We start from the raw sequence: 23213 nt of genomic DNA, 5'->3' as shown, positions 1-23213 counted from the left end.
TCTCGACTTCTACATTCCCCCTCTATTGCCATCCTCTTTATCGTTACACAGTATCTTAGTATTTCCACCTGCGACGACAACGACTACCACAACCACCAACAGCGAAGCGACCTCCTTGTAGCACACCCCTGTCCTCTTGCCGCAAGCCCTTGGCCCTCTGAGGCTTGGTTCGAGAAAGCCAGCAGAGCCCAGCCCAGCTGTTGGCTCCACATTTGGCTCGCCTTGTCCAGCCAGCACCACCACCTTAGGACGTCACCCTCCTCCGCCATCTCATCCAATATCTGTCACGCTCAACTCTCGCCTTGTCGCTCGACGCTATCGCCCGAGATCCCTTGACGATAATACATTCACGCTTCCTCGCCGACTCACCGACTGACCTACCACTGATCGATCGACCTACTCTCTCCACCCACCGCCGCTGTTATCGCCTTCGTTACCGCATCTCCGCCTCGCCACGTTTCCTCGTCACACCTGTCGAGAATCAGCCTTGAAGGCTATAACTCGCCTGTCACCCTGAACGCGAACCCGCCGCTCTTCCCATAAGACCCAAAGCTCCTATAATACCCTTGGTGTGCGCCTGAATTCTCCTGGGAATCACTTCTCTCTTCTCCTGTGCGACCATCTCCTCTCTCGGATGCGCATCGCATCTCCAGATTCCATACCATCATGGCTGTTCGATACACAGCTGAAACACTGCTGTTCTTGCGGGATTCACCGCTATGTATAAAACCTCCAAACCTCCCTCCTGCCGAGGATTGGATGGGGTAAGTACCAAGTATTTTCAGCTGCTGATATCAATCTCCTGACCTCGTGCCTCAGACCCCCACTTGAACCAAACCGTACCCAGAACAAGACGACCGGCGATCGACCTCGATCAAATGACAACCCTCTCCTTGACCAGACCAACCGCCGTCCCGGTGCTGAGAGACATGTTTCACGGAACAGTGCCAGTCGGTTCCCCCTGGATTGAACCCCATGCTTGACATGTGCTGACCGATGCGCAATTGCTTAGACCCTGAAGATCTCGTTTTTGCCCCCCCTCGAATGGCCTTTGCTTCAGCCCGAGGCAACAAATCCACCGAAAATGACAAGACCGCGAAAGACTCTGATGCTCCAGCCCGTTTCGGCAACTTCCGAAGTCGCAATGGCGATTTAGAAAACGATCGGTTTCGCGAAGGTCGCAACAGCAATGGCTTCCGTCGCCGCGATGGAACTGAGGGTGAATCTGACGGTTGGAGTACGGTGAAGCCTCGCAAGAGTTTTGGCCACGAAGGCGCTGAGCGCTTCCATGGACGTATGGGAGGCAACTTCCGTGACGGCGGGCGCCAGCCCAGAGACCGCGATGACCGCGAAGCTACTCGAGATCGCCCGGCGCGAAACTTTGACTCGTTCTCCCGAGACAAAGATGGCGACGACAATGACCGATCTCGAAACGGACCGAATCGAAACAAGTCTGAGTCGTGGTACAAGAACGAGCCTAGTACCAACACGAATGAAACATCGACCCCTGATAAGCGGGAGCGTATAGACCGCGCAAAGAGCTGGAGAGATCGTGATACTTCCGCCGAGGTTGCGGATGATCGCTCCAACAACCGCACGCATGAGAGACGTTGGGGACGTGATCGAGACCAGCGAGTCGAGCGCGAACCCGAATGGCTTGATGAACCTCTTGAGGAGCATCCTGAAGCCCATACGCAGCAGGACTTCCAGAAATGGATGGAGGAGATGAAGAAGGCCAAGGCTGGCATTCCCGCCGCTCCCCCCAAGCCTGCAGCTGTTGAGGCGGCTGAAGCTGTTGTCGAGGCTGAAAAGCCTCCAGTACAATCTGCTCCAGCTGTGGAATCTGGTCCCGACAAGTTCTTCATGGCCTTTGCGTCCAATGCTGGTCTTGACACGCCGGGCGCTAGCGAGGCCAAGGAGCCCGTCGCCGCCAGCAAGCCCAAGCCGACTGGAAAGTCTTCGAGGTTCACTTCGTTCTTTTCCCAGCCTCAGGAGGAACCTCGAGGAAAGACTGAGCCTCCCACTCCCATGACTGGACCGCCTATTAATGGTGGCATTCCGCTGCCGCTGCCTCTGCCTACTGCCGCTGGCCCAGCCCCTGGACCCGAGGATGAGCGACAGGCTTTCCAGCAACTCCTTGCGAAGCTGCAGAAGCAGACCATGAGCGCTACACCCCCCGGTCCTTCACCTTTCGCTGCCCCTCAGGGCACGCCGCCTAATGCTGGTAGACCGAACCCCATGGCCTCGCCCGGGTCACCTTTCCAGCAATACGGAGGTGATCGCCGAATGGACGGCCCGCCCATGGGCCGACCTCCGCCCCAACACGTCCAGGAGATTCTCGCTCCCCGACCGCAACCGCAGTCTGCTCGTCCCGATCAGCTCCTCCAGGACCTCGTAGGCCAACGCCAGCGCGCCCCTAGCCAGGGATCTGGCCGCCCTGACGCCGCCCGTAACAACAACAATGCCGAGTTCTTGATGAACCTCATGAGAGCGCCGCAAGACATGCAACGCAACGAACTGTTGATGCGCATGGGACCCCAGCCGCAAAATCCTGGACAGATGCCCCCTCAGCTCAACGACCGGGAGCCCGACTTTCCTAGGGATGACCGCGGTCCGCAGCGTATGCGCCATCAGCCGCCGCCCGGCTTCCCCATGGACGAACGCTTCCACAACCCCCCTGACGCCGATGGTCGACCCAACCAACCGACCCAGATCTTGCAACGCCCTCCTCCGCCCCCAGGCCTGGACCAGATGCCACCCAGTTGGATGCCAGGTGGCGGCCAGATGCCTCCTCCTCAGCAGCGAGGTCCTATGATCCCTCCTCCAGGCTTGGCTGGTGGCCCTGGTGGCCCTGGCCCCAACCGCAACATGCCCATGCCTCACATGTTCCCACCAAACTTCCCTCCCGGCGCGATGCCACCTCCTCCCGAGGCCATGGGCGGTATGCCCCCTCGTAACATGCCTCCGCCTCCGCCCGGCTTCTTCGCCGGACCACCTCACGGCTTCCTTCCCCCAGGCCTCGGTGGCTTTAACGGACCTCCTGGACCCGACTTCCCCAGTGGTCCCTTCGAGGGCCGAGGTATGCCTCCTGCTGGTAACCCCGGCCGTGGCGCCACCTTTGGCAGACCTTAAAGCTACTCTCCCGAACTGCTATGCTTCAACCAACCCCCCCCCCCCCCCCCCCCCATCGGCCACGACGAGGGGAGTTTCCCCCCTCCAAGTGCACCGCACATGTATGAAATCTATCAACAGCCTGTCTCAAACCACATTGGAGCAAAAAGCGTCTCGCTTCTCTACTAGCGAAATGCTTTTTCTTACACTAGTGTGTGACTATCAACCGGAGAAAAGAAAAAAGAGGAAAAACCGCAACCATATCAACAACCTGAGAGCTTGGAAAGCAGTGGCGGACCAACGTTCAACGCCTCCTGCAGATAGTACTTGTTTTGTGAAACAAACTTGTCCCTTTTTTATTTTATTATTCTTTTTTTTATCTTTTTTTGGAAGCAAGGCGATGGGGAAGGGGACAACAGGGAATAGGCATGGAGGCAAAAATTCGGTTGTTTGTTAGGTAGTGGGTTCAAATGGATTGATTGATGGGCAACTTGATGTTTCTTGTCATCATGTAATGTGTGCCTTGTGTGAGAATATCTCTGCTATGAAGCGAGACATGTCGTCATTCAGGCCAGGCAGGGGAGCGAAGAAGCGTTGGAAAAAGAGATGGCTTTCAACACCACCAACAACAAACTCATGACACGGAAAACTTGTATATACACGGGCTAGCCCTTTTATGTACACTTTACCACCCACTTAGAGCAAGCAAGCAAGACATGTTGATTCGTCGTGAGACTAAAAGGCAAAACGCAGACAACGAAGAGAGGAAGAAGAAACGCCGCGCTCCGTCGAGGACTGCAAAGAACCAAAAACGGTACAACACCAACTATAGTTTACCTGCTCTCATCGATCGCTACCCAACACAACAGCCTCTTCGTATTCACCAAGATATAGTAGATGGCCCCTCACCTCACGCAGGGCACTTTTCTTCCGGGCCTGTACTTGAAGAGCTCCTGCCACCTTTCCTCCGACCAGGCGTCGTGAGCCCCTCTGTTGAATCTTCGGTCCCGGTCGTATCAGACCGCCGAGCCAGAGGCGACACTGCAGCCGCGGAAGAAACACTCCCGCTGGAAGAGCCCTACTTCTTTATACCCAGGAAATTTCTCCGCTTCTTCTCTTTGTGGTATTTGCCACCATCCTCTTGATATCCGCTGCTGCTGTGGTGCGAGCTCGGTCGCGGGGCACCGTTGCTGCCGCCGTGTGGATTCAGCGACATGTTGCCCATGGCTGCCGTAGGGGGTGCGTTCCCAGGGCGAGGCTGGGCAGGTAGACCACCGGGAATTGGCCGGCGTGCTGGACCGCCAGCCTGCTGTGGAGGTGGCTGTTGTTGAGGTGGAGGACGAGGAGGTGCCGGACGCTCATACAGGTGTGCTGGCGCATGTCTCTTGGGCCGTTCCAGAGGTAGGTCGAGCTGTCGCTTGTCTCGGCTCAAGTCGCCAACTTGTCGGACAAAGAGCTGAGGCGAGAGCATGTGTGAGGTTGCCAGGATAATATCGCGGCTCTTCTCGGCACCAACTTCATAGCATGCACGGCTCTCACTGTAAGTCGCACCTCCAGCCATGAAGACGATGATCCGCTGTCGGTTCTCTGGTGGACGACGTCCTGCTGCTGCCCAGTTTGGCCGGCCGGCACGAAGAGATCCTCCCTGTGCTATCAGAAGGTCCTCATTAGGGTCCAACGGAGGTTTCACATATGGGAAGTGTGTCTGTTCTAGCACGCCTCTTGCGAGAGCATCCAGCATATGCTTCAGAGCCGGCTCGAAGCGAGCCAGACCGTACTCCTCGCTCAGCTGTGTCGCCTTTGTGTCGATGGGGAATAGGGGCGGAGGAGGTTGGCGCACATCCTTGAGCTCATGTGTTATGAGTCCGCCGAGCTGCGCAAAGTTCTCTACAGCTTGACACTCTGTCTGTGGGAGGCCCGAATGGGCGAGAAGTCTCTTGATATCCTCCTTGATAACGCCGTCCCGGTAGAGAATGAACATGACGATGAGTCGAAATCGATCCGGGAGCGACACGGCCTCATCATCCAACAGTCGTACTACGGAGTCGAGCACGTTCTTGGGCCTCCGGAAGTCTTCGTCTAGCCCGGTTGCCAGAGTCTGCTCTACGTTGGAAATGTCCATCAGCTTGTGCTTCTGGAATATGTTCATGCATTCTTGCGCCATGGTGAGGTGCAGTGAGTAAGCCTCCTTCATCTCCTGGAACTGCGGTAGGCCTGCCAACATGTCGCGAATCGTGTTCAGGTTGGTCGTGTCGGCGTTCTCGTTGGTGAAGTGTGGGTTCTGCGCGAGGAACTTTTGGAAATCGTCCATCAGCTTGGAAATGGTATCCTTCATATGCCTGTGTCGGTTATCCACCCAGATCTTGTCCTTTTCTGCGAGCTCCATGTCCTTCTCTTCTGCTTCGGGAGTTCCCTCGTTGATGGTGGTGCGGTAGGTGACCTTGTCGCCGTCCTTGATAGGTAGTAGGTCGTGTGCCATGGCTTGGTAGGTGAACTCGTGTACAAGTGGTGCCATCAAATCCATCGATCGGTCCGTGATCATCAGCGTCGCTTGCGGTCGTTGCGAGGGAGGCGGGAAGTTGGTATCCCATTGCGCATAGCCATCCAGCTCTTCTTGCACGAATCGAGCCAAGTGTGTGCAGAGGACGCTCGCTTCGTGAAGCGCACCCGAGGGCTTGTAGTATCGGACCTTGGGGTATTCTCCGAGAGTAATACAAAGACCGGCGATCTGTTTCCTAGATTAATGACCAGAATTTCGGTCGGCGCACACTGTCGGCCTACCTTTTGTGCCAAGCTCTTCATATGCTGGGGAACCAGTGCGTTGCATGACGGGTGGTAGAGCATAGGGAAGCTCCAGGGGTCTCGGAAGGTGACCAGATGAGACTCTCGGGGAACAAAGTCGATAAAAAGAGTTTGGAAACCGGCGCGAAGCTGGCGAGCCCCGGGGAAATCGTCAATCTTGCGTCGCAGTGAGGGGTCGAGCAGTCCAGTCCAAACGAGGTAGGAGCTGCGATAACGTCGCATTTCATAGTCGGCGAGGAGGCAATCGACGGCGAAAGGCTCGGGGGAGAGGATGTAGATGGCATCCATCTCAGGGTTTGGATCGCGACGGCTCTCGATGAGCTCGATAGCTAGACGGAGGAGTAAGGTCAGCCAAGAGGCCTCGCTGACAGCTGCCGAGGGACATTTGGATGGGTGGACGGACTGGCGATGTTGTTGTTGAGAATGTCATCTTCCTTAACGACATTGTAGATGATCTTCTTGGAGTTCTCGTCGACGATTAGGCATTTCCACTGGAAGGCGGAGTGTTAACTGTTGAACTTGATAAGCTTGGAGGGATGTTATAGCTTACGTCTCCTCGGGTGATCTGCTTAATCTGCTCTAGAATGGCTGGCGATGCGCGTCAACAGAATGGCCTATGGCCATGGCTTAGAGTCAATCAAACGTACCATCGTGCTGTTCTTGAATGACGGACAGCCCCATGGTGAATGCTGTAGGCGGGCTGCCCCGTCACGTCGTTGGGTACAGAGGGAGGATACTGGGCGGAAGCAGGAATGGTCGGAATGGGAGTCGCGACAAGAAAAGGAGGAGGTTGAAGAGATTCTAGGATGACAGACTTGAAACCAAGACCAAGGAGAAGCGCGACAGCGTCAGAGCCAAAGGTGAAGCCGAACCAAGTCGTCTACGATTGAGTGTCGAAGATCCCAAGTTTGGGTCTCAACTCAGGAGTATGGCGGGGTTTCATTCAAGCCCGCGCCCAAGGCCCATGGATGGCACCTGCGCATGAAGTGGATCCCGGCCTCTGGTCCTGGAGGCTCTGTCCTTAGCGCACCCCAGTTGGTTGGCTGGTGATGGTCGCTGTGAGAGTGAGTCCGCTGTAGGACAGCCCGAGGCCCGCTGAAGCCTGCCCCCAAGGACTCACGCTGGGATGAGCTGTTTGGCTGCGGAGCGGTGTGTGACGGCGCCGCTGCAGCCGATGAGGTCATCACCAAAAGCTTAGGTTAGCATATTTGGACTTCGTTTGAGGCCGCAGACCGAGGCATGGATGGCAAACTACAGTATCTCTTTGATTTGCATCCACTATCTGCATGCATGAATAACTCAGGGTCCGTGTCAGCTTGATGTTCCGTCTCAGAACAACTGTTTCGGGTTGATATCCATTTCTTTAAACAGATGTGCCGGAAGATACTGGTAGGTACCTCTGACGTCTATAGTGAGCGAGTGCCTATGGGCCACCACGATGTGTAATCTTGTTTGTTAGCCCAGGTGTTGTTGATAGGATGTTCTATGGCACTGCCTATGGGTATGAATCAATACCTAGATATCCGTCAATCTAGGACAGCGACGACTCACATCTCATACATAGACCTTCGCTTGCATCCCTAGGTAGCGGTGAGTCCTACCGGACTAGATGCAGGTCCTCAGCCGCGTTACGCAGCCTCCACCAGTTCACGGACAGTTCATACCTATCGGCACCTTCAGCCAAGGCATTTTGGCAGTCCCGCGACACACGATAGGTTCTTCCGCACCTCATGATGTTGGTTTGCATCCAGCTTGGCCCTGTCATCTGTCACTTCCGTCTCCCCTCAGGTACCTCTCAACATCGACCCTCCCGTAAATCTCCCCTTGTAGTCGTTCATTCCGCTGTCGTTCCTTTGCTGCCAGTTGCCGCATCTCCTTGCGATTTAGTGGCTTTGGCTTCCCCTCCTTCTCTTTCTTCTGAATGTGCTCTGGCACGGTTGCGCCGACTCCCAAAGTATCTTCCTTGGCCACCACCTTGATCGGGTACCGCATGCCTTCACCATCGCGGCCGAGACCTTGCCGGGCATCCGGATCCCATCCTTGTGATTTGAGAGCCCGCAGTCCCATGCGGGACCGGTCAAGAGCTGAGGGTGGATGGGAGTGTTTTAGTGAGACCTGGTGAGCCATGGATGCTTCATGAGGCTGGGACGTAGAGTTGACGGGGAGCTCGCAGACAGGGCATATTTCAGCTGTCTCCTGGGTAGACTCCTTGGTATCGGGCACAGGCTTCAATACGATACTGGCGTATAAATCTCCGATGGAGGTATCTGTCGCTTTCGCAGGCGTCACGGTTGTTGTGACACCAGCGTCTGGATCTTGGGCGGGGACAAACTCAACCCGCTTGCGCTTCAACCCTGCACCAAAGGCGCGCTTGTGATGCAGGGGAATATCCTCTTCGTCATGGCTCTCATCAGAAGCGTCGTCTCTGAATCGTCGCATTTGACAATGACTCCCGTCGTGACCGGTGGCAGATGGTGATGTTTTAGGCAGGAACTTGAGGCGCTTGAGACATGGGTTAGGTGGTTGTTGTGTGACCTGAGCTGAGGAGAGTTTGGTACCTGAGGCTTCCACTCTGGAATGTGCAGCCTCGAAAGTAAGACTGCTTCTTTCACAAACCCAGATCAGACACCAAACCAACATTCCATCGAGTGTAATCGAACCAGTTAATTGTACGGTATTCATTAATCAACGAGACGTTTCTTTGAGATAGTCAACTTCTTCCAGCATGGAGAACCAGCAATTGACTCCAGAGCCTTCTCTGCACGTCTTCCAGCTCCCATCTCGTCCATTGGACTTTACCCTCAGCGACAACTTGCCTCCGCTTCCATCGGATTGGGACTTTCTTCCTCGGCCATCTACGAACCCGTTTCCTTTCTTGGACCGTCTCCCCCCAGAACTGTTTCACATCATCATTTCTCAACTTGACCTCGCCTCTCTACATGCCCTCCGGCGAACCAATAGACGAGCCGCCGAGCTGCTCTACTCCCATTCCGAGTACAACACTCTCATCACCCATGCTTGGGATGCAGTTCGCGGCGCTCAATGCATCGATACAGCCAAGATTATCACCTGCAAGCAATTGCACGAGAAGCTCTGTACCGAAAAATGCGACGGCTGTGGTGATTTCGGCGGCTATCTTTACCTACTCACCTGCAAGCGAGTATGTTTTGTCTGCTTCTCTGAAAGGAAATGCTACTTTCCTGTGCCGCCAAGCCTCGCATGCCGCAAGTATTGGATCAGCAGCGAGGTCGTCGACACGCTGCCTCACATGAAAGTGATGCCCGGCGTATACTCACCAGCCCGTGTCGCCAGTGTCGAGTCTGTATTTGTAGACTCTGAAAGCGCCCTCAATGCCGGTCTCGAAATTCACGGGTCATCCGATGTCATGACCGAAACTGTCATAGAGAAGGAAATGGAAAGGATAAACGAATATTCTCGAAGGCGATACGAGGCGGCATTCTCTGAGGAAGATCCCAAGCCTTTCGTTGAGCCTCCTGAAGTCTTCCTCTCTCGATGCGATGAAAGAGTGAACAATCCGCACCGCTTTTTGGCCATCGTTCCAGCGCCGTGGTTCAACAAGTCAAAACAATTGACGGAACAAGGCTTCCACTGCATCGGGTGTGAGGACCTGGAAAAGATGCCTTTTCACCACCGACGGAGATTCACAGCGACCTCATTTGAGGAGCATTTGGAAGAATGTGGCGAGATCAACCGGGGAAAGCATGCCAAATTCGGGTCTGAGAATGATCAAGATGAAGACCAAGGCGAAGATCCAGACGACGAGGATCCGCGAATGCGTAACCTGGGCCAACTTGAGATGATGGCATTGTTCAGGTTATGGTTCTGAGCAAACATTGAGAATTCTTCTCAGCTGGACAAGACATTCTGCCAAGATGGATGGAGCGGCATTTGAGATGCTTCGAAAACAGCACATGTCAGCAATTCGCAACTCACAGCCAAGTGACGTAGTTGGCTCCATTTACGGCCATGCAAGATCGGCCGACCTGACCTGGGGCCACATTATTCTTCTCTTGGGCTTCTCGCAACTCGCTTGGAACGTTCCATGCATTCTTTGTAAGGCAAGCCACCTGCTTCCAAAGCCAGGGCTTGATGCCGACTCATGCGAAGCTGAAGGGTTGAATGGGTTGCTTGCCGAACCACCGAAGTCAATATCCCAATCAGATACCCTGCACACTCAACAGGAGGACCGTTATTCCCGCATGCTTTTCGGCCTTCGCGATGATATCGTCAAGACATGTCGACAGGGGTGTTATTTCGCGTCTCGGTCTCTATTTTCGCTCTTCGGATCTGGTTGTCGCTGGTACTTCGCTATCTAAGCATCAACACCATGAGCGGAAAACATGTCACAGCCCCGGAAGCCGGAACATGGAAGACGCCAATTATCGTGCCGTCTAACCGCACAGGCTAAACGTTGCGTCTGGAGGGATTCGGAATGACTTGCACGGCTGCAACAAGCATAATTCTCCCTGTGCCATCGTGTGATAACTCACCATGGATCTGGGTATAAGTATATCTGCCTCTCCGTCCACACTCGACATTCTCAGGCCGGTCTACAATTTTACTCATTACACAAGCCCCTAACAAAGACCTTGTACCCTTTCTCACTTTGAACCCACGACCAACTTTCGCTTTCACCATGTCGACAACTGAAATCCCCAACGGCCATCGCAAGGTCATTGTCAACACCGGAGCCAAGAATGTATGTACTTGGGGATCACAACGATAAGACGACCCAGAACGCTTACAACTCCAGGTTTCTTTCTACACTCCCATCCAGGATCCTCCCGCGGGAACACCATGGGATTCCCAGCCAGAAGGCAGTCTCTTCTCACCTCTCAAACTTCGAAACCTCACCCTCCGCAACCGCATCATTGTGTCCCCTATGTGCCAGTGCGTAATCTTTGACATCAACTCGAGAGCTATACTAAACTTCCCTTAGATACTCCGCCAAGGACGGCTACATGACGCCTTGGCACAAGCAGCATCTCGGCAGTTTCGCGGCCCGTGGTGCTTCACTCATCATTACCGAAGTCCACTCTGTCTCACCCGAGGGCCGTATCAGCCCCCAGGATGCAGGAATTTGGGAAGATGGGCAGATGGTGCCTTTGAAGGAGGTTGTTGAGTTCGTGCACAGTCAGAACAGCAAGATCGCTATCCAGATGGGACATGCTGGAAGAAAGGCGAGCACGGTCGTGCCCTGGCTTGATCGCAAAGCCGTGGCCGTCAAGGAGGTGGGACAAAAAAGACAATTGGACTTGTAGAGAACACATGCTAACCTACTCTAGGCCGACGGCTGGCCAGACGAAGTTGTCGCACCGAGTGCCATCCCTTTCAGTCCAGAGACTTTGGTCCCCAAGGAGATGACCACAGTGGATATTGCCAAGTTCAAGCGGGATTGGGTTGCCGGCGTCAAGAGAGCGCTCGTGGTTGGCTTTGACGTGAGTCTTTGAGCTCTTATTACTTGCCAATCAGTACTAACAACTACAGGCCATCGAGATTCACGCCGCTCACGGCTACCTTCTCAACTCTTTCCTCTCGCCAGCCTCCAACCAGCGAACAGATGAATACGGCGGCTCTTTCGAGAACCGAACCCGTCTTCTCGTTGAAATCGTCCAACTTACTCGCAACATCGTCCCTGCAGACTTCCCTCTGCTAGTTCGCATGCCTGGCACGGACTACCTTGACTTTGACCCCTCTTTGCCACAGTGGCATATCGAGGAAGCTGGCAAGCTAGGCAGAATCCTGGCGGGCGAGGGTGTCGATCTGCTCGACATCTCGGGCGGCGGCCTGGACAGCCGACAGAAGATCACCGCCGGCCCTGGATACCAGGTCCCCTGGGCTGCGGCCGTGAAGAAGGCTGTTGAGGGAACAGGGATCCAGGTGACTGCCGTGGGCAGCATCACTTCCGGGAAGCAGGCTCAGGGGTACCTGAGCGATGGCTCCGTCGATGCTGTGCTGGTTGGACGCGGTTTTCTTAAGGATCCCAACCTTGTGTGGCACTGGGCTGATGAGCTGGATATCGACATTCATGTCGCGGCTCAATGTAAGTGTTTGCGGTCTCTCACTTTTCGAACTCTGCTGACTGAGTTGATAGATGGATGGGGCTTTGGCATGACCCGTACGCACCGACACAAGAGACACTGAACCTGAAACTAGAGTGCCTCCAGTATCATAGTGTTATTGGTAATGATATCGTTTCTTATAGAGGGGCGTTTGGTATAGAGAATGGCCGTTCTAGGTTCATGGGATCTCACATGATAGAAAGATAGCAGACAATTTGACCATATTTCAACCGGCAGAAGGTGGTGGTTAGTCAAAACCCGCTCGTGAGAACAGCTCAAAGCCCAAGTAAGCAAGGGAAAGGTCGTGTATATTCGTTATCCTTCATAACTCGTAACATATCCGGGAATATTCAGCTCATGCATAAGCACTACTCTTCCGCCGCATAGCTCGCACCTTCTGCTGCGTCCTCGCTCTCTGCAACCTTTCATCGTCCATGGCCTGGCGCCATGAGCAGTCAGAGGCAAACTCGCATGTTCTACATTTGAAGGCCTCCTCTATATCCACACCCTTGGCCCTTCGCTCGCCTCGCCACCAGGCCATGTAGTTGGCGAGGAAGGCATCCAATGCTTGTCTAGAAACGGGGAAATCGTGGACGTCAATCTCTTGACCGTCACTACGATGGACGTATTGGACACGGAGCATGTGGCCGAGGGTATGTTCGCCATGTGGAAATGTGAGATCCATCTCGTGCTCGACGAGTGGTATGAGCTCCCGTAGAGTCCGATACTGGAGTAAATCGGGACCAGCTGACGATGAGCTCCGGTAGCTAGACGAAGGGTGATCCTCTGTGGCCGAAACCTCCGCCTCTGAAGCGTCCACGAATATCTCATCGTGGAGACTCCCGACCTGAGCAATGAAGGTGTCCGAGAAAGCATCATCGGGATCGAGGCCGTATCGCCGGAAGACCTTGAGGAAGTTGAGCCTACCAGCCGCCATGTCGGACAAAAATCGATGATACAGTAATAACTGAATTTTGGCAGGTCTGATGAGGGCGTTTGACGGGGGAGCATACGAGCCTCGGGTTTTGACGTCTGCGAGATAGATTTTTGGACCGCCATGATTCTCGCCATTTTTGGGTGGGAAGTAATCCGTTAATGTCGTCTGTTGGTAATTGCTCTGCGACTCCTGACTGGACAGCTCCTCTTCGAATTCGGGATTGGGATTCTCATAGCTGACGCTGTCAATGATGCCGTTCACGAGGTTGTCGTCAACCATGCCCCAAACTTCCAGTTCCCGGGTAAGCCCGGTGTCTCGCAGGGTTCTCAGGCCTTGAACCAAATTCCAGAGTCGAAGTCCAAATGCGTCTTCCTTGGTCATGATGTCGATCTGGACTGTGGTATGGACCTCATCCTCCAGTTTTTGGTGGACTTTGGACCCTTGCTTCATTGCGGCCGTTCTTGTCCTCCGGCCGCCTGGTAACCGGGTGAGGGTGTACCAGTACTGCAACTCACACCAAGCACCTGAAGTGAGATCGCTCACTGTCAGAGGCTTCTTGGGATAAGAGCGAAACCTCTGTAAAGGTGAACGGCCGTCGTCAAATGGATCATCCTCGACGGAGTCAACCTGTGGTCCCGCTGTGACAGTTGAGTCAGACTTGACAGCTGACGTGGATTCTAGGTTGGACAAGGCTTTGGTGACTAGTCGCTTGGGTCAGTTAGTGTGACGAAGTCCCATGGCGAGGTCTCCACGTACGATCCGGGTAGAAAACCTCTTGCTCGAGAATGGCCGTTGAAGATAACGGCGGTGGCGTGGGGAGGCTTGAGCGAGCATAAGAGGCTTCCCTTGGGGCCTGGATATCGCCATGCCCAAGTGTTGGACGGCTCCTGGCCTCTTGGGCAACAGCCTGACCGCGAAGTCTGCCATCTGGAGCATCTATCGCCGTTATGTTCGCCTGCTGTGGAGGAGCGGGGGCGTCCTTGTGTGAAGTGAGCTGGAGCAACAGCTCTTCTTCCTCGACGGAGAAATCATAGCCAAACTCGTCATCGCTGTCTGGCGTCATGATAGCCTTGGCCAGGGCATGCGATGATGAATCATGGAAGAGCAAAAGAATCTGGCGTGTCTAGGTAATTTGGGGAATGACGCGCGAGAGAACCACGGAGTCACGTGGAGAGGGTGCTGTAGGACAGGCAGGAACAGTACGCAGTAATTCAGGCACCAGCTGCAGGAGCATCCAATCCTAAAATAGGACTCGACGTTTTCATCACTAGGTACCTCAGGTATTGGGTGCCTTGAACAACGAAAACGGTCACGTCGAAATTAGACACTGAGACTTTTGTGTCTTTCTTTTGAATAAGTGACGGAACATGCCTAACCCATCCCTGTTTTCAGCCTCGAACCACCAGAAATAGCTGCTGCCGCCCCAAGTTCGCCTTGACCAGAAAACTAGCCAAAGACGCCTTGCCGCTGTAAATACGAGCATGGCAGCCTTGTTGTCCAGCGCCTGTCCCCTCGCTGCGCTCTCCTGAAACCGCTAGAACCTCGTGCACTGCACTGCGCTACAGGAGTGGCTTGGCTGCCTGCGACCGACCGACCACGCTGGCCCGTTCTTAAACGGCCGGGGGCAGAGACTATCCGAGTCCTAGACTCGCCCTCCAAGGCAGCAGTCAAGTACAAAGCTTTCCCGGGATCCCGTCAAGTCCAATCGCTATCGAAGTATCTCCAAAACTACCCTCTCAAGAAAGTCAATCCCTCCGTCTCCGCAATGTCCAACGTCCTCCGCATGCGCCGCCCCACCCCCGGGCCCGGCGCCGAACATGGCTCCGGAGCTATCAAGCCAGACGCCGCGGACAAAGAATCGCCAAAGGTCACCTTCATGGCTCTTCCAACCGAGATCCACCTTGCTATATCTCGCATGCTCATCTACCCGGATGCCCTCTCTCTGAAACACACCAACGCCCACTTCTACAGCCTAGTCGACACGGGCGTCAACCTCAAGGTGGAATGGCTTGTGGAGAGGCGAAGTCTACACCTCGAGTGTCCCAACGATAGGAGATGTGATCTGGGTAGTGATCTCCGTTTCTGCCGCGGTAGTGTCCCGTAAGTTCTCACTCTACGAACAACTTCTGAACAGAGCTAATTGCCATCATAGTCTTCTCATGCAACGCCGGCGAGAGCATATTGAATGCGAATCTCGACCCGGTCTGGGCTGTCTCGTATACGGGACAAGGACATGCTCACATCGCTCAGCATTCAGCAGGAGGTTACCTCGCTGGTTGCAAGTGAAGCTGACGATAGAGGTGTGGTGGATAGTGCTCGCCATGATACCTATTGTCTGTTGCTGGGTATGGCTGGCCGAGTTTCTTTGAGTTGTCCTTTGGTCTCAAGTCTTGTTCTTTGTCATATGAGCGGTTGTCTTTATCATTACGGGAATCATATGGCGTTGGTTACGGAGGTTGGGAAATAATCATAATAGTCATGCTTCAGAGCAGTCACAGCAGCACTTTGTTGTATGAAATAGCAAATCGACTTAGCGAAAAGTAGCTAATAATCCTTTCAAGCGTGTAAATACTGTTCATCAGTGGCCGGTTGTGTAGAACAGCTCCCTATCCCTTCAGTTTTGACGCTGCATAACGCACCAGGACTCACAAATAATGCAGCTTAAACCCAAAGCAATCTATCAAGTGGTACAATTATGTACTCCCAAATTTTAAATATATTTAACCTGCCATGCGCAGTTACAGAGGGAGATTCTAAATAGCTTGCCCGCATACGCAACGTCGACGCGCGCCTGCAGATTGTCAAACGCCAACAAAGAGCCGGATTCTTGATGAAACACTGGAACGTGTCCAGCAAGAACTGGGCATCAAACCCCTCGGTATTGTTCGACGTGGCGAGCCTACGTGGCGATCATGCCAGCCTGAGACAACGACTGCTGCATCGGGTCTCATGGGAAGCAGCATAGCGTGGAATCAAAGTTGTGCATCTCGTAGCTGTCCGATACTGAACTGCTTCCAGTCAGAGGTTGTCACGCGGTTGGGACTTGAAACACGTCAAATAGTCTGTAGGCGCATGTAGTATTGAAAGAATGAGTCCAGGCCGGATAACACTGACGCAGACTAAACTATCACAAATAGCTAGACACTCGATAAATACGCCCCCAAGGATGAGAACGAGGCAAAGGGCAGACAGACCCCGTAAGCCCCCTGAACAGTGTTCATCCCCCTCCGCCACTTCACTGCCAAAGGAGTCGTAGTCGTTAAAAAGGATGCCCCGCGGTGCAGGACATGAGAAGGGTACTGGTTGAGTATAGGCGTCTGAAGAGGCCTTCTCTGGTGATGGGAAAAGCAGCAGCAGTAGCAGCCGGTAATGACAGAAGCGCAATATTGGTTCAACTTCAAAAGTGATGGAGAGTTATACCCCCATCTGTAGCCATGGCGATTCCGGTCGGAGCTAAAGGAGAGTTGACGGAACGTGAGCCATAGGCATCAACAATCATCTCCCTTTAGATCTTCGACCAGCGCAGGAGCACCGCAGCCGCAATGACTGGCAGAACGCTCACCAACTCACCAAGGCCGGCAAACTCGGGTGGAATCCTCGCGTTGACAAACGCCCCAGCAGCCAAAAGGACTGCGAAGGTGTTATACACGAAGCTCCACAAGAAGTTGAACTTGATGCGGTTGACCGACTTTCGGCTGGCATTCATCATGGTCAGGATCCCAGCCAGAGATGGACGCATGAGAACAACATCAGCAGCAGACTGCGCAACATCAGTACCCTCGTTCATGTGCACGCCAATGGTGGCTTGGGTCAGAGCAACAGCGTCGTTTGTGCCATCGCCACAGAAAACGACAACAGGCTTCTTTCGGTCAGCCTCGTTACCCAGAAGAGTCTGGATATAGTCTTTCTTGTCGGCGGGTGAGCTTCGAGAGCGAACGTTGCCACCAGAGATACCCAGCTTGGATGCCAGAGCCTGGACAGCTCCATCGTCATCGCCAGAGACCATATGGACTGAGACACCACGCTTCTGCAAGGTGTTGACAGTGGACGCAGCATCAGACCGCAGTTCATCTTCAAGACCGTAGACCGCCTTCAATTCGTTGTCAATGGTAAAGCAAAAGACGGTATAGCCCTGAGCTAGCATCGGCAGAACAAGGTCATGGTTCGACAGTTCCAACCAGCGAGAATTTCCAGCGCGGAGCTTCTGTCCCTTCAAAGTTGTTTCAACGCCCTTTCCAGTCAGACTCTCGGGCTCAGGCACAGTCCATGCCTTGACACCCATACCCTTGAGGTGAGCAGTAACAGCAACTGAGACGGGGTGTCGGCTGTTCTCAATGAGACCCAAGAGAGGCCCAAGGGCATCATCGTCAAGGCAGTCCTGTGCAAAGACCGATAGCTTTCCTCGGGTCAAAGTTCCCGTCTTGTCAAACACAACATGCGACGTCTTGTGGGCGACCTCGATAGCATCCGCAGACTTGAAGATGATGCCTTTCTCAGCTGCGACTCCGCTAGCGATGACGATGACCATGGGAACTGCCAGTCCAATTGCGCAAGGGCAGGACACAATGAGAACGGTGATGGCATACGTGATAGCCTGGATAGTAGCCTCAGAGCCATTATGACCACGAACAGTCATGCCAACCGCAACCCAGATGACAAAGGTGATTATTGTCAAAGTCACCACCACGGGAACAAAGTAGGAGGCAACCTGGTCTGCCAAATCCTGTAGCTTGGGCTTTGAAAGCTTGGCCTCGTCAACCATAGCGGCAATGGCATTGATGGTATTGTCGCTAGGAAGGCGATTGAGACGAACAGTCATAACTCCAGATCCATTGATGGACCCAGCAATCACCACAGACTTGGGGTACTTTTCAACAGGTCGGGACTCGCCCGTGAGCATCGACTCGTCGACTTCCGAGGAACCTGTGATGACTGTTCCATCGGTAGGAATTCTAGAGTCTGGGAGGACCTTGAAGACATCACCATGCTGGAGGAGACGGGCGTCGATCTCACGTTCCGTCTTGGTCTTTTCATCGACGAGGATAGCTGTGGAAGCCTGAAGCGAGCGGATTGAGATGGACTCGACAGCTCTCTGGCGAGCAAGAGCCGCAACCCACCGGCCTACCATAATCAGAGTCACAAGGAGAGTGCTCGTCTCAAAGAATTGGCCGGTCGACAGTGGATTTCCGGCGATGAGATAGCCGAAGGAGACCACAGAGAAGATATAGGCTGCGCTGGTGCTCAGAACGATCAGTAGATCCATCTCAATAACCCTCGAGAAAACGAGAGCCTTGATCGCCTTGGGATAGAAGGGGCCTGCAACGACGAATTGGACAATGGTGGCCAAGGCCAGCGAAGCCGAGGAGTAAGCCACTTCTCTTTCAGGGATTGGAGCCCAGGCCAAGACAAGAACAGGAATCGTCAAGATGGCAGAGAGAAGTGTCATGTATCCGACATGGCGAACGTGCTTACTGCCAGCCTCGAGAGAAAGGTCGCCATGGGGAGGGGCAAGTTGAAAACGAGGGCCCCAAATCTTCTCGGCGAGGTCTCGAGCTCCAACGATCTTGGGATCAAATGCAACTCGAACAGTTTCCTTGTCCACAGGAGTCATCTCAAGCACGCCTTCTGGCCAGGTCTGGCTCATAAACTTGGAGGCATCACCAGGCACGATGAGATCAAGGCTGGAACCGTTGTTCTGGACTCTCTCGCACTTGAACTCAGTGGTTCGTTCCAGATGTTTGATAACTTCTTCGACCGAGCCTAGACGGAGGTCAAGGTTGAACTCGGCGCGAGAAAGAACAAGGCTCGTCTTGAGGTCCTTAACGGCGGGGACAGTTGCGAGAGTCCGGTTGAGTTTGGTCTCGCAACCAGTACAAGTCATACCAGAGATACTGAGAACAACATGCTCTTTCCCGGCTGCCTGATTCTCGACATCCGCGATGGTCTGGATCGGGGCCTTTTCAATCTGCAGAGAAGCATCAAGCGGACCAGAGGTGCAACAGTCATCCTCGCAAGAGCCTCGGGGGCTATCGAGTTGCTTTATCTCCCAGCAAGAATCGGGACAGCTAGCCTTCGAAGAGACGATAGCTTTGTTTGGCGGCTTGCAACAAGCATCAGCACAGGAAGACTTCGGCGGTTCTTTGGCAGGGGCAGCCTTTGGTGCGCCGCAGCAACCTTTCACACACTCGCCAGCTGGTGCCTTGACGGTGGGTTTGATATCAGAGCAGCAAGACTTGGCGCAGCCAGATCGCTCCACGACGGAGCCTTCGGAAGGCTCAGACTGCGTACAACAAAGGTCTGCGCAGCTGTCGTTGGCAGGAGGCTGCTGAGCAGTCTTCTCCTTGGAGCAGCAAGACTTGGCACAGCCAGACTTCTTCACGATGGAAGCTTCATTAGGCTTGGGCTGTGCGCAACAAAGGTCTGCGCAACCGTCACCAGCGGAAGGCTGCTTGGCAGGCTTCTCAATGGAGCAGCAGGATGCGGCACTGTTCTTGACGGATGGGGCTTTGGGTGGCTTGTCCTTAGAGCAGCAAGAACCGGGGCATTTCTTGGAGCTGGTGTCCTTGACACCGTTGTCATTTCCAAGCTCAGAGCCAGTGCTACCAGACTTGGCCGAAGAAACAATGGGGGGCTCAGCCTTGGAACAGCAAGCATCGGCACAACTGCTCTTGCCAGGAGGCTCCTTCGCAGGTTTGCCACCTGAACAACACGGCTTCGAGCAGCTATCCTTGACAGGCGGGTTCTTGAGTGGCTTGTCCTTGGCACAGCAGGAGCCAGCGCAAGCACCCGTAGGAGGCTTCTTGACGGACTTGCAGCTGTCGGAGCTCTTTCGCAAGCGAAGGCGGTTCTGTGCAGCCTGGTCCTTGGTGACGGTACCGGTGCTGCAGCAGGAGTCCACCGAAGTGCGAATGAGGGAGCGAGTCGACGACTTCTTGGAGCACGACTTGGCCCCGACTGACGGGCGGTCACGGGTCTCGCAGCAAGACTCTTGACCGAGGGCGATGAGAGCACGGCAGAGACATCCGAGAGCCTGGAGAGTCGCGCCGTAGCGATCAAGGGCAGAGAGACTATGCTGGCCGCATGCCTTGCCGTCAGTTGCTCCATTGCAACCGGAGCTGCTGGTATGACCAGTCGCGTCTGACAGGGAGGTTAGCAAACGCTGTTGCCGCTGCTTGCTTCAAACGAAAGCCACTCACCCTTGGATTGGCCAGTCAGACCAGCAGCACTCATCTCACACTCCCGCATGGCGATGCGGTCAAGGCAAGATGCGTCACAGCAAGGGGAGATTTTGCCGCGGCAGCAATCCGGCGCGTCGGAGTCGTCCTTGGGTTTTTCATCCGCGCAGCTGCCGGAAGCGCAGCAATCATCCGCCTCCTGGGGGGCAGAGGCCCTTTGGCTGGTCTCAGATTCTCCGTCATCGCAGCAAGAATCCTGGCAGCTGGCGTTGTCTTCGACTTGAACCGGAGCCTGTGTGACAACAGGCTCGGGAGCCGGAGCTGGGTCAGGGCGCGGACAGCAGTCGCACCCCATGATTGAAAAGGAATTTCGAGTTTGTTTGCAGTTCAGATTTGGTAAGTGTTGTAAGGATGTTATGTTGTTGTCAAGTTGAGCATCTCCAGAAAAGCGCACAGCAATCGAGCATGGGTATCGCTAGCCTGCCGTCTTCGGAGAGCGGCACGTGAATGGCTGCATTATCGCCAACAATGAGGAATAGGGAAATGCATAAGAAGCTGATACATCTAAAACAAATTTGTAATGAGTGTAACATTGCTTCAAACTTCGATACAAGTGGCTTCGTTGGTGGTAATTGTCCCTTTATAAGCCTGGCTTCGACACGAACATTGAGAGAATGAACCCTGTTTTCCGTGCCTGATCAATCAAACAGATAGCAAGCGATAAACAATCGTAAGCCTGACGGTATGAGGTAACTTATATTTCTAACTATTGTTAGTTTGATGGGTGACCTCAAGCCTGTTGCCGACTTGTTCAAAGGATTCATAGACCCTCCTTGCCCAGCTGCCATGATTCCTCACCTGTAACTATCCGAATAGAGACCTACAAAAACTCAATAAAGGTGTATTATACCAAGTGGATAGATTAAAAATAGTGAATGTTTGGCAGCAAAAGCTACAGTGACCCAAGACTAAGAAGTGACCAAGGCGCTCAACATATCCCAAACACCACGCAGGAATTTCGGGGAGCTGCAGTGAAGGAGCGTTGACATTACATTCACTCCAGCGTTGGTACATAACACAAACCTTAAGAGTTTCTCGAAATATCCCATCCTTGAACTTTACATTCTTCGCGAAGCAACATCAAACCCAACCGGCTGTCTTCTCTTCATCCCACAACATCCCCATCATCAGCTCACCCACTCAAGCCCCATCTACCCATATCAAATGGCCCCCCAAGCTACCCTTAGCCAAACTCATGTCCCCCTCCTGGACAGCTTCCTCTTTGCTTTGGACAGCCACATCGAGGATCTGCTCGTCCGCCTCAACAAGCTGTACCAGATCATTGAGAACCTCCCCGCCAACCAGACTGAACAGCACACTCGTCTTGATCTTCTCGTCAAGCAGTGCAGCCTCGAGGCCGACTGGGCCCTCAGAACCTTTCGCAGCTACACCGTCATGAAGGACGCTGCTTCGCCCATGTCGGTGAATAGGCGCGCCAACAGGTTCCGGGAACTATGAGTCTCCAACTACCACTCCGCACCGATCTCACGAGAGCAACATATCGGAATGTTGGCCTATATTGATGGATCATCAGCGCCCCTAGTGGTAGGAACTTGATATCGCAGATTCTGGATACTGGGTCACTGGGAAACCAGGACGATTATTTGACCTACCTCTTGAGACAGGAATGGACTTATCCTATATCTAGCTACGAATACATCAGTCGTTGCGAAATCTCTCTCTCTCTAAAGTCTTATCATACTGCTGAAACTCTTCATAGTGCTTCATGGCGAAAATATCAGCCAGTGGCTAATCTCGGGAATGTGCATGTGTTTCTATCACCAGGCACGCCTTCGTGATAATAGGGGCTGAAAAGCGGCAACGTACATTAGCTCAACTTCTCCGCCAGTCGTCTACCTTAAGGCGTACTGTACCCCGGTGAGGGATGTAGAATGCAAAAGAAGCCAACTTATGCACATGTCCGGTTGCTCGAGCAGCGAAGAGCATCGTTTGACCAGCACATCATTGGCCGATGAAGATATGCCAGCTACCAGATCACACACACGACGAACTTGACGGCAGATTTGCCAGGCTTTTACCATGCCATTCAAAAAAAAAAAAAATCATAGCTGCATCCCCGAGTTGTGCCCTGCTTCCTTTACCGATCACTCTCACAATACAAGCTCCAAACCAATATTCCCTCCTCACCACACCTAAAACATCTACCCAAGCCTAAAAGTGTGAGCCCAGGTCTGCTTACCAACATGACCCCCATCAGATCGCGTCAGCAAGCGACACCACCAAATGAGACACCTTCTAACCTCTATCAACAAAACCTCAACTCCTTAGCGACGACCATTCGTGAGGTACAAAACAAGCTTAGCCACGTTGCCGATACCATCAGTCAGTTAAACGATAATCTGACAAAGCTCGACAAGGAGGTGAAGAAATTGGCATACATGTTGCCTCCGGAGGGAGAGAAAAGGCTGGAGCCTCGCGCAGCAATGTGATCGAGGATCAGCAGAAGGGTCACGACTTCAAGATGGCGGCAAACGACTAAGGCAATGTGAGAGATAGGAACTAGCAGAAGAAATCGACAAGAAACTTATGGAGAAGGAGAAGGAGCTCGCCGATGGATATCTTGGTCAAGCTGGGGATGGAGAAAAACAAGGGGTGGAACAACGAGGGACTTTAAGATGAACTCGAGTGCAGAAACACTTCTCACAACACAACTGTCTCGAATTTATCATTTTTCGAAACTTGGAAACCAAGAACAATCTCTAATATCAGTACAACCCATCTCGTGCCCTTCTATATCCTTGCCTTTCTCCATTGAGAACACATTCAAAGAACAAAGGTCTCGTCGTGATAAACACACACAAGATCGAAAACCTGAACAATGCCATTATTTCGTTCATCCCCAAAACCGGACATTGAACGGACCAGAAAGTACCTACTTGAACCAAAATTGCCTTGGCTATAAATACTCCCATCGCCCCAGATACTTTCCATCACCTCACCACTTCTCTCCACAAACCTAGCAAGACGACATCATCTTGCTCACATTGACACATCTTTCCAAATCAGCAGATTACTTCTTTTCAA

The 23213-nt window shown here is 53.4% G+C and overlaps 9 protein-coding genes across 9 annotated transcripts; 5 read left to right on the top strand and 4 right to left on the bottom strand.

Moving 5' to 3' along the window:
* Positions 1–666: 666 nt before the first annotated feature.
* On the top strand, positions 667–3132 carry LRP88_14006 (uncharacterized protein; the record flags this gene model as incomplete). The annotated part of the gene is made up of 3 exons (XM_083250359.1): positions 667–764; positions 854–954; positions 1013–3132. 3 exons carry the CDS (start codon positions 667–669, stop codon positions 3130–3132), a joined length of 2319 nt encoding a protein of 772 aa, XP_083094693.1.
* Positions 3133–4189: 1057 nt separating this feature from the next.
* Positions 4190–6594, bottom strand: LRP88_14005 (Sec1-like protein; the record flags this gene model as incomplete). Its single annotated transcript, XM_083250358.1, has 5 exons — positions 4190–5839; positions 5893–6242; positions 6317–6404; positions 6464–6501; positions 6561–6594. 5 exons carry the CDS (start codon positions 6592–6594, stop codon positions 4190–4192), a joined length of 2160 nt encoding a protein of 719 aa, XP_083094692.1.
* Positions 6595–7674: 1080 nt separating this feature from the next.
* LRP88_14004 (uncharacterized protein) lies at positions 7675–8352 on the bottom strand (the record flags this gene model as incomplete). Its single annotated transcript, XM_083250357.1, has 1 exon — positions 7675–8352. The coding sequence occupies one exon, from the start codon at positions 8350–8352 to the stop codon at positions 7675–7677; it is 678 nt and encodes a 225-aa protein (XP_083094691.1).
* Positions 8353–8638: 286 nt separating this feature from the next.
* Positions 8639–9760, top strand: LRP88_14003 (uncharacterized protein; the record flags this gene model as incomplete). The annotated part of the gene is made up of 1 exon (XM_083250356.1): positions 8639–9760. The coding sequence occupies one exon, from the start codon at positions 8639–8641 to the stop codon at positions 9758–9760; it is 1122 nt and encodes a 373-aa protein (XP_083094690.1).
* Positions 9761–10570: 810 nt separating this feature from the next.
* On the top strand, positions 10571–12078 carry LRP88_14002 (NADH:flavin oxidoreductase/NADH oxidase; the record flags this gene model as incomplete). Its single annotated transcript, XM_083250355.1, has 6 exons — positions 10571–10633; positions 10688–10824; positions 10874–11165; positions 11220–11372; positions 11422–11977; positions 12029–12078. The coding sequence occupies 6 exons, from the start codon at positions 10571–10573 to the stop codon at positions 12076–12078; spliced, it is 1251 nt and encodes a 416-aa protein (XP_083094689.1).
* Positions 12079–12351: 273 nt separating this feature from the next.
* LRP88_14001 (exonuclease V a 5' deoxyribonuclease-domain-containing protein) lies at positions 12352–14011 on the bottom strand (the record flags this gene model as incomplete). The annotated part of the gene is made up of 2 exons (XM_083250354.1): positions 12352–13634; positions 13690–14011. The coding sequence occupies 2 exons, from the start codon at positions 14009–14011 to the stop codon at positions 12352–12354; spliced, it is 1605 nt and encodes a 534-aa protein (XP_083094688.1).
* Positions 14012–14698: 687 nt separating this feature from the next.
* On the top strand, positions 14699–15219 carry LRP88_14000 (uncharacterized protein; the record flags this gene model as incomplete). The annotated part of the gene is made up of 2 exons (XM_083250353.1): positions 14699–14990; positions 15086–15219. The coding sequence occupies 2 exons, from the start codon at positions 14699–14701 to the stop codon at positions 15217–15219; spliced, it is 426 nt and encodes a 141-aa protein (XP_083094687.1).
* A 1219-nt stretch (positions 15220–16438) lies between these two features.
* On the bottom strand, positions 16439–20463 carry LRP88_13999 (cation-transporting P-type ATPase PCA1; the record flags this gene model as incomplete). Its single annotated transcript, XM_083250352.1, has 2 exons — positions 16439–20048; positions 20126–20463. The coding sequence occupies 2 exons, from the start codon at positions 20461–20463 to the stop codon at positions 16439–16441; spliced, it is 3948 nt and encodes a 1315-aa protein (XP_083094686.1).
* Positions 20464–21332: 869 nt separating this feature from the next.
* On the top strand, positions 21333–21626 carry LRP88_13998 (uncharacterized protein; the record flags this gene model as incomplete). Its single annotated transcript, XM_083250351.1, has 1 exon — positions 21333–21626. One exon carries the CDS (start codon positions 21333–21335, stop codon positions 21624–21626), a length of 294 nt encoding a protein of 97 aa, XP_083094685.1.
* Between the last annotated feature and the right edge of the window lie 1587 nt (positions 21627–23213).

Source organism: Fusarium phalaenopsidis (genome assembly GCF_050370095.1).
Source record: "Fusarium phalaenopsidis strain FUZ10S chromosome Unknown contig_32332, whole genome shotgun sequence".
Lineage (NCBI taxonomy): Eukaryota > Fungi > Ascomycota > Sordariomycetes > Hypocreales > Nectriaceae > Fusarium > Fusarium phalaenopsidis.
This window is presented reverse-complemented; position numbering and strand designations above follow the sequence as displayed.